This window comes from Salpingoeca rosetta, assembly GCF_000188695.1.
Source record: "Salpingoeca rosetta unplaced genomic scaffold supercont1.5, whole genome shotgun sequence".
In the NCBI taxonomy this organism is placed as follows: Eukaryota; class Choanoflagellata; order Craspedida; family Salpingoecidae; genus Salpingoeca; species Salpingoeca rosetta.
The window spans coordinates 803,121-811,770 of record NW_004754929.1 but is presented as its reverse complement, the minus strand read 5'-3'; the positions used below and the strand labels follow the sequence as shown (position 1 = coordinate 811,770).

Here is an 8,650-nt window from a genome sequence, read left to right as displayed (position 1 = left end):
GCGGAAGAGGCGTTCTAAGAAGAAGAGCTGTGATTGAAGGCCCAAAAGTCCTGAACGTTCCTAAGGTTGCGATCTGCTCCGTGACGTCTTTTTTGTGTCATGTCAACAGCCGAGGAGTGAGTGGCGTGCATGTGCCGCGCGAGTGGCTTTTCCGCGCCTGCCCCTGCTGTACCTGCTGTGCGTCTTAATCGGCGCGTGTGTCTGTGTCTGTGTTTGCATCTACATCTCTGTGTGTGGTTTGGAATGTAGGGTTCCTTTCGCAGATTCGTCTTCAGCACCAGCCACAGCACCCATGCATGCGTGTGCCTCGCAAAGTTTCGCGAAGTCCCCCTACCCCGGGAGTTCCGAAAGGGCCCTCGCTGCTGGTTACTTGAGCTCGTTTGTTGTGTATGGGGTCGCCTGGCATGATGCAAAGTCACATAGCGCGACAACCCAAGGGCTAAGGAGGCATTTATAGACCTCCAGCGCGGAGGACCTTCCCAACCCACAGCCTGTCTCCCTGCTTCCTCCCCTGCTGCTGCTTCGTGCAAGTTGGCCGATTTCAGCGACGCTCAGGACAGGACGATGGAGAACGACAGCGCGTCTGGACAGGATCCCGGACACCACTCAACCTCAGAGTCGCTTGCAAGCCTTTCGTCGCTGCACAGCTTCCCCAAGGGCCAGCAGCAGCAAGAACGCGCCTCTCCTCCTCCAAACGCCAGTGCCTTGCAGGTGTATGGAGACGACAGCAACGGCAGCAACAGCACCAACAACAGCGACAACAACAACGAAAGCAGCAGCGACAGCAGAAGCAGCGGCAGCAACACTAGCAACAGCAACACTAGCAACAGCAGCAACGACGGCAACAGCTGCATCTTGGCCGAGCACAACGCTCGACCTGTGGCGCTGGTGCTTGCACGATCACCATCAGACCGCTCGGCGTCCTCCTCATACAAGCTCGAAGTTGAACCCAACGATGGCGATGGCCGGACCACACGCGATAAGCAGCAGCGCTGGGGCTGGAAGGCCAAGGTGCTCTTGGCTGCCTTGCTCGTCGTGACTGTTGCCGCTGGGGCTGGTGTGCAGGTCGCCATGTCAACCACGGGCTCTGGCACGAGCGGTAGCCAAACAGGCGGCGACCTCTTGACAGACCTTTCAACGAATTCATCAACGCCTCAGGCCGACAGCTGGACAACAGCTTCAATGAACACAAGAACCACAGCCACGGTGGCAGCGACAACCACAACTACCACAACTACCACAACCACGAACATTACGACCACAACAACAATCACAACCACTACGACCACAACAACAATCACAACCACTACCACTACTACTACAATCACAACCACTACCACTACCACAACAATCCCAACCACTACCACTACCACAACAACAACAACAGCAACAACAACAACAACAACAACAACAACAACAACAACAACAACAACAACAACAACAACAACAACAACAACAACAACAACAACAACAACAACAACAACAACAACAACAATTGCTGGCACCTTGGATTGTGACGACCCAAGCTCCAGAGACCGATTTGCCATGGGCGGCCTCACGTCGGCTGCTACCGTCATCAACTGCTGCTGCGACGAGTTTTATGCACTGGAACGTGTCAACGGCTCAGTGACATTGCGCGACTCCGAGAGGTCGTTGCGATTCGGCTCCGTGACACGCGTTGATGGTGACATCCTGGGCGGTGCCTTTGGCGAAGTCACATCGATCGACTTTGGGCAGCTCACCTTCGTTTGGGGCACGATTGACTTCTTCGGACACAGCATCACCTCGCTTGATTTCAGGCAGTTGGCGTTCATCGGCGCTTCAGCCATCTTCCAGCACAACCGCATCACCTCCGTTGATTTTGGGCAGCTGACACTCATTGGCGGTTCCCTCGACTTCAATTTCAACAGCCTCACTTCGCTTGACATGAAACACCTGATGAATGTGGGCAGTGCGAACTTCCTCGCCAACGACATCACCGCGATCGACTTTGGGCAGTTGTCGATGGTTTGGGGCCTTTTCGACATCGCGGACAACCCGCTCCGTGTTCTTGATTTCGGGGCTCTGCGTAATGTCGGTGCTTTTCTTCTCTGGGCTGGACACCAGTCTCGTGTCCTGGAAGGCAGCGTGATTGGTGACCTTCTCCTGCGAGTTGATGATGTCCTCGAGAGGCTTGACTTCGGCAGTGGCATCTCGAGTGTGAACGGGAACATGTACTTTGAGACCAACTCTGTCCTCTCCAGCGTTGATTTTGGCAGCTTAGCCAACGTGACTGGCGATATCCTGTTCGACAGCAACGATGCCCTCACCAGCATCAGCTTTGGCAACACCTCAGACACCAGTGTGGGAGGACTGGTCTATGTCTACGCCAATGATGCCCTCACAGCGCTCGACTTTGACGGCATGGCCAGAGTCGGCGAATACGTGCACATCAAGGGCAACACCATCCTCACCAGCGTTGACTTTGGCGGCCTTGAGAGCGTTGGCCAAGACATTCGCATCGACTACAACGCCAACCTCGCCAGCATCAACTTTGGCGGTCTCACCAGGGTCGGCCGCAACATCATTGTCGAAGGCCAGAGCGCTCTGACCAGTCTCAACTTTGGGAGCCTCACCACTGTGCCCGGTTACATCAGCGTCGGCCTGACAGACGCCCTCACCAGCGTTGATTTTGGCAGCGTCACCTTTGTGAATTTCAACATCAACCTGGATTACAACACTGGCCTCACCAGTGTCAACTTCCGCAACATCACCACGGTTTTTGGAAATATCGCCTTCACCTCCAATGCCGCCCTCACCAGCATCAACTTTGGCCATGTCAATTTCGTGAGCGGACGCATCGCCTTTCAGGGCAACAGCGCCCTCACCAGCGTCGACTGCGGCGGCCTTACTGCGCTCTGTGTCAATAACGCCGATGGCATTGCCCTCATCAACTGCCCCGCTGAGTGTTGATGCTTTGACTGCCTTGACCGTGTTGATGGATGTGTTGCTGTCACGTTTAAGTCAAGCTCTAAAGCTGTCTTCCCCAAGGCATGCGCTGGTGCGCTGAATAAAGTGGTTGTCCTAGTGTTCTGTCGTCTTGTTGTGTTCAAGGGTTTATTGGGGAAAACTCGCTGAAATCTTACACTGCTCCCGGCGCTCAAAGATGGGGAAGGCAATTGCGGCAAAACAAAGGGCAACGGTGCGCATGGGTGAATGTGTGTGAGAGCACGCGCCTCATAGACAGAAAGAAAAGTGAATCAATAGATAGATAGAAACCAAGTGCCTCGGTGAGGTGCGAGGCTCATGTGTAGTGCTGCGACTGTCGCTTAGACAGTTGCAGGGGGCTCTGTTGCGGCCGGGCCACCGGGGCTTCGTGAGGTCACTGGGGCGCTGCGTGGCTGTCCCTCATCGTTGTCGGTGGTGGCGGTGGCAGCGGCGGTGGCAGCAGTGCCGTTGTTGCTGTCCAAGCCCAAATGCTCAAACGGGCGCGCGTAAAGGCTTGAATGCGATTCAGCGGCGCGTCAAGTTGTGAAGATTTGGCACCACATTCACAAACAATCGGCACTTGAGCGGAACGTGCTCACCACAACCTTCACACACAGACACACACAGACACACACAGACACACACAGACACACACAGACACACACAGACACACACAGACACACACAGACACACACACACACACACACAGATACACACACACACACACAATGTTGCAGCGGCTGTCGTTTGTGCGGCGGCTGCGCCAGGAGCTGTTCACGGACAGCCGAGTTGTACAGGAGCGCCTGAGGCAGCTGGGTGGAAGCGGGACTGTGAGAACGACGCTGGAGGAAATCAGGCGCGAGGGGAACGAGGATCAGAACAAGACTAAGAGCAAGGACATGAGCAACAGCAATAGCAAGAGCGCTCGTACATCTACTGCTGCTGCAACGGAGTCATCGACACCACCCAACACAGTGCTGCGCATCACGCTGGACAACCCCCTTCGGGCAAATGCGCTGTGTGGCAAGATGCTGGCCGAGCTGGGGGATGCCGTCCAGACGGCTGTTGGTCTTGAGCTCCAAGATCCTGCATCCGCAACTGCGGCAAAGCCAAAGCTGGCGTGTGTCGTGATTCAGGGCGCTGGGCGCCACTTCTGCGCGGGCTCAGACTTGAATCTTCTCGCCAATGCAACCGCAGACACAGCCAAGGACATGCTCAACTTCATGCACGTGAGTTTTGTTATGAAGGCGCGGCCGAGGTGTTGTGCGTCCTTGTGTTTAAAACAGCATATTCTTGGCAATCAATGGCCCGATCTGTGTGCTTGCCTGCTCTTGCATTCAACCACACACACACACACACACACACACACACACACACACACACACACACACACACACTATCACGCACAACCAAGGCGATTTCGTTTGGTCAACGGATTAACCAACGCTGCCGCTTGTTTGATCTCACAACGCCAATGCCCAACATTCTGCAAAGACGGTGACCACATGTTTCAAGACCCTCAGCGTGCCCACAATCGCGCTCCTTCAAGGCGATGCTATCGGCGGTGGCTCTGAGCTCGTCACCGTAAGTGTTCTTGGACTGGCCACAATTGCAGTGGCGTTGCACCGTTTCAACATCCCCTTGGTCTTTGATGGATCTTCAGTTGTCGCACACTTACTGTATTGTGCATTCCATGCATGTGTTGTGTGCTTGACTGTGATGTGCTTCCCGCATGGTTATGTGCGTGTGCGCGTGTATGTGTGCGTGTATATGAAGATGACAGACTATCAAGTGGCAGACGAAGCTGCAGCGAGGATACGCTTCGTGCATGCGAGACGAGGTTTAACGCCCGGCTGGGGTGGTGCCGCTCGCCTGATTCACATGGTTGGGGCCCACCGCGCATCCCAGGCACTCATGTCTGCGCGTATGGTGAGCACACGCACTCGCATGACATCGTTGTGTGTGCGTGTGCGTGTGTGTATGTGTGTATGTGTGTATGTGTGTATGTGTGCGTGTATGTGTGCATGTGTGTGTGTATGTACGTGTGCATGCGTGTGTGTGTGTGCGTTCACCACCTGAATTGTGTCGGCACCACACGATCACTTTCTTCTCTCAGTGCTTGCTCCTCCCACGTTCTTTGTGCACGCGTGCGAACACACTTCTGCAGTTCACTGCCAAGGATGCGCACAACTATGGGCTGTTCAGCCACCTGGCACCTGCTGGCGAAGCGCCACGTGTGTGCGATGACCTCGTTCAAACCCTCACCTCCAACGACCCCGCTGTACGTCCACGCTCGTGTGCACCACGACTGCTGCCCGCTTGACTTCATGCCTGGCTCACTCACACTTTCCTGCGCATGTCTGTAACACACATTGCAGGCGATAGCCTCTGCAAAGCTGCTGTCTCTCAGGGGCTTCATCGAGAGTGAGTCAGCATTCACACATGCCCGATGTGTCGTGGTCACTGTGTTCCATCGCTGTCATGTCATTTCGTTCGTCTTAACTCCTCACATTCCCCAACATACACGCACAGGCCTGGAAGCGAGTCAAGACACAGAGAAGGAGATGTTTGAGTCGGCATTCGCCCGCTTGCAATGGTGAACTGCTAGCCTAGGCGTCGCGTGTCGCTTGACGCACACCCCTTTCCAATGTTGAATCAGAGGTGATGGACGTGCACCCTCTGTCCTTGACTGCTCTTGTGTGTGTGTGTGTGTGTGTGTGTGTGTGTGTGTGTGTGTGTGTGTGTGTGTCGCGCTCCCTCTGCCTGTTCCCGCCTCTCTCTGTCTTTCTGTGTCAGTTTGTTGTCTCTCCATGTCTCTGTCCCTCTGAGTCTGTCTCGCTCATGTCTCTGAGTCAGTCTCTCTGCTTCATTTTGCTTCTCCTCTGTGTATTGTGCGTGTAGGTCTTGTGTGTTTGACGCAAGAAACACTCCACCATCAACACAATGCTTCCACCATCACCACAATGCTAAGCACGCAACCTGACGATGGAAAGACTGATGGCGGATGCCAATGCGTGGATGGTGTTGCTGTCGTGGCACAATGCAAAAGCAACACGCACGCACAAGCTGTCGTTGTTGGGGATAACAAGTCAGAGAACTACACATCAAGCAAGAACACACGCAGAAACACACACACACACACACACACACAAGGGGAAGCAAGCCAATGACAGGCGACAACACCAACAATGACGCCGTGTGTAAAGGATGTGGGAAACGCACAACGAAAAACCACAGGTAGGCACGAACTGTGAAGGCACACACAATGCGGAGGAAACAGCACAAAACGACTAGGGCACATATACACACACATACATGAACACACACACACACACATACATGAACACACACACATACACACACACAAACCGACTTGATGAGACACACGATGTGTGGAAACATAAGGGAGAGGAGGAAGGGTGATAGGTGGGAGGGATAAGGAGACAGGCCGGAACACACAGCGGCACCAAAAGTCTCCATCTAGAGGGCGCCGTAGCTGGAGGTGTCTGTCTCCGCGACGTTGGTCATAGCCGCATACTTGCGGCTGCGGCCAAACAGACCAAAGCCAGAGAGCGTGAACGCAAAGCCGTCGCTGATGAGGCCGGGCAGGCTGGTCCAGAACTCCGCGTGCGGGATGCGAGGCACGCCCGAGCGCTGGTAGTTGAAGACCATGCCTGCGGCGAGATAGGCCAGGCCGCCAAAGAAAGCAATGAGCAGCAGCACGCCGCCAGCATCAATGCCTTTGTTGCCCGACTTGTTTGACGCAGACTTGGCCAGCACCCAGTAGAAGTCCTGCGCTGTGAAGCTCTGTGGCACAGACAGTGTGTGCGAGCGTGTACATGTGTGTGTGTGCGAGCGTGTAAGTGCGAGTGTGCGAGAGAGAGAGAGAGAGAGCGTGTGTGTGTGTGTGTGTGTGTGTGTGTGTGTGTGTATGGTGTGCCTTGGCCAAACAAACGCAGCCAAGGTAAAGCAACACACTGGCAAATGCACAGTTGAAGATACACCCCGTCCCACATACATGGCAAAGTGAACAAACAAACAAACGAACGAACGGTCGTACCTGTGCAAAGCCGTGGACCTTGTCGCTGAGGAGTTTGGTCATGCGCAGGAACTGGCCGTAACGAAGCAGCACGCCGTAGGCGTGCCCACCTGTGGACACAGCGAAATACACATGGAAGACAGTCAAACATGGGAAGTGGAGTGAGTAGTTGGTGGAGCAGCACAGCATGAGCGATGTGGTGGTCGATTGGGCGGCAAATGCACAGCTGGGACGACGCCAGTCCCACCCCCGCAGCGATCAAATCAGAGGTAGTGTTGTGCGGTTCGCGTTACCGAGTGGCTGGCGAAGGAAAGCAAAGTTGTTGCAGGTGTTGGGCGGGCATGGTTGCTTGAAGCTGCAGGGAGAGGTGAAGCAAAGGCCAAGGCAACAGAGCCATCGAGACATGGCATGATGACAGCACGGAAGCGTGAGGACGCGCAAGCGAGCAGGTACGAGAGAATGAAGGGTCAGACGGACACGCAGGTGGGCGAAGCAGAAACACGCAGAAAAACTTCCACATACGCGCGCACGACAGCCGCCCATGCACACATAAAGAGAAACAGACCGATATACATAGATACACACATGGACCCAGACACAGGCATGCACACACATAAAATAGAGGCAGACAGGTTTTATATTCCAACACACACAGACCCAGACGCATGCATGCACATTGGCTCAGGCGTACGTGATGGTGCGGTTGACGGCCCAGATTGTGGCGCCAACACTGCAGGGGCACTCCTGAGTGAGGGCGTTGACGGCATCCTGGTTGAGCGGGGTGACCTCAAAGGCGGCCGGCTTGAGCGTCAGCTCCCGACCGTTGGGGATCTGGTTTGGCCGCGACCCAATGTCAATCTGCTCGGAATAAGGAAGTGGGGGGGGGGGGAGGGGGAGGAAGGGGAAGGTGGGGGTGGCGGCGTCAATGTGAGCGAAGGATACTGATTACTTGTGATGGAGAAGGTGGGGGAGGGGAGCAGGCTGGAATGGCAAGGAGATGGGCACTGCGATCACCAGCAACAGCGGCATATCACTTTTCACACCCCCCCCCCCAAAACCATGCTGTGCTCTTGCTTTCTCACCTTGCCCTGCTGCAGGAAGCGGAGGGCCACGGTGCCGAGGCAGCCAAAGCCTGCGGTGTAGAAGGTGTGCCTCATCTCGTACTTGTTGCCCTTAATCTCCATGACGCCCTTGAAGTCAAGGCCAGCGTCACCGGGGTTGCACGGGCGCTCCCACACCCCACCATACTCATCCTCCAGCGGCGGTGGGCGGCAGAGCTCTGTCTGGTGGAAGGGGTAGTCATCAAGCTGAAGGAACTCGTCAAAGCCGTCCGTTGGGTTGTCGTGCAGCGATGACATGCGGAACAGGTCCTGGTGGTCAAGGACGAACGCGATAAGATGAGGGAACGGAATAAGGGCGTGGAGACGAGGGGAGCACGCAGCGTGTTCGTGATGTGATGATGTGAGGACGGGTTTCAAAATGAAAGAAGAGGACGATGAGAAGGAAGAGGCGGAGGACGATGAGAAGGAAGAGGTGGAGAAGGATGATACACAAAGCACGCAGAGTCCAGCAACACACACACACACATCCACACACACACACACACACACACACACTCCACACACACACACTCCACACACACAC

At 55.1% G+C, this 8,650-nt stretch overlaps 4 protein-coding genes across 4 annotated transcripts in view; 2 read left to right on the top strand and 2 right to left on the bottom strand.

The window, feature by feature from the left end:
• The first annotated feature begins 98 nt into the window (after positions 1-98).
• PTSG_02238 (uncharacterized protein) lies at positions 99-3,065 on the top strand. Its single transcript, XM_004996667.1, has one exon. It carries the CDS (start codon positions 565-567, stop codon positions 2,950-2,952), a length of 2,388 nt encoding a protein of 795 aa, XP_004996724.1. The 5' UTR covers positions 99-564; the 3' UTR covers positions 2,953-3,065.
• Positions 3,066-3,308: 243 nt separating this feature from the next.
• PTSG_11854 (uncharacterized protein) lies at positions 3,309-3,530 on the bottom strand (the record flags this gene model as incomplete). The annotated part of the gene is made up of 2 exons (XM_004996666.1): positions 3,309-3,480; positions 3,526-3,530. 2 exons carry the CDS (start codon positions 3,528-3,530, stop codon positions 3,309-3,311), a joined length of 177 nt encoding a protein of 58 aa, XP_004996723.1.
• A 99-nt stretch (positions 3,531-3,629) lies between these two features.
• Positions 3,630-5,689, top strand: PTSG_02237 (uncharacterized protein). The gene is made up of 6 exons (XM_004996665.1): positions 3,630-4,196; positions 4,462-4,551; positions 4,744-4,896; positions 5,135-5,248; positions 5,346-5,391; positions 5,500-5,689. The coding sequence occupies exons 1-6, from the start codon at positions 3,696-3,698 to the stop codon at positions 5,565-5,567; spliced, it is 972 nt and encodes a 323-aa protein (XP_004996722.1). The 5' UTR covers positions 3,630-3,695; the 3' UTR covers positions 5,568-5,689.
• Positions 5,690-6,297: 608 nt separating this feature from the next.
• The window catches only part of PTSG_11853 (uncharacterized protein), a 6,926-nt gene continuing 4,573 nt past the window's right edge, over positions 6,298-8,650 (bottom strand). Inside the window, exons 11-15 of the mRNA XM_004996664.1 lie at positions 8,089-8,376; positions 7,698-7,864; positions 7,300-7,361; positions 7,028-7,116; positions 6,298-6,774 (exon numbers count right to left, since the gene is read on the bottom strand). Coding sequence (XP_004996721.1) covers positions 6,448-6,774; positions 7,028-7,116; positions 7,300-7,361; positions 7,698-7,864; positions 8,089-8,376 — 933 coding nt within the window. The 3' untranslated portion in view covers positions 6,298-6,447. The remainder of the gene's footprint in view (positions 6,775-7,027; positions 7,117-7,299; positions 7,362-7,697; positions 7,865-8,088; positions 8,377-8,650) is intronic.

Coding starts and splice junctions, on each gene's coding strand:
- PTSG_02237 (XM_004996665.1), top strand. CDS start 3,696: ATGTTGCAGCGGCTGTCGTTTGTGCGGCGGCTGCGCCAGGAGCTGTTC. Junction 4,197..4,461: donor ACATGCTCAACTTCATGCAC/GTGAGTTTTGTT, acceptor CATTCTGCAAAG/ACGGTGACCACATGTTTCAA. Junction 5,392..5,499: donor TCTCAGGGGCTTCATCGAGA/GTGAGTCAGCAT, acceptor ATACACGCACAG/GCCTGGAAGCGAGTCAAGAC.
- PTSG_02238 (XM_004996667.1), top strand. CDS start 565: ATGGAGAACGACAGCGCGTCTGGACAGGATCCCGGACACCACTCAACC.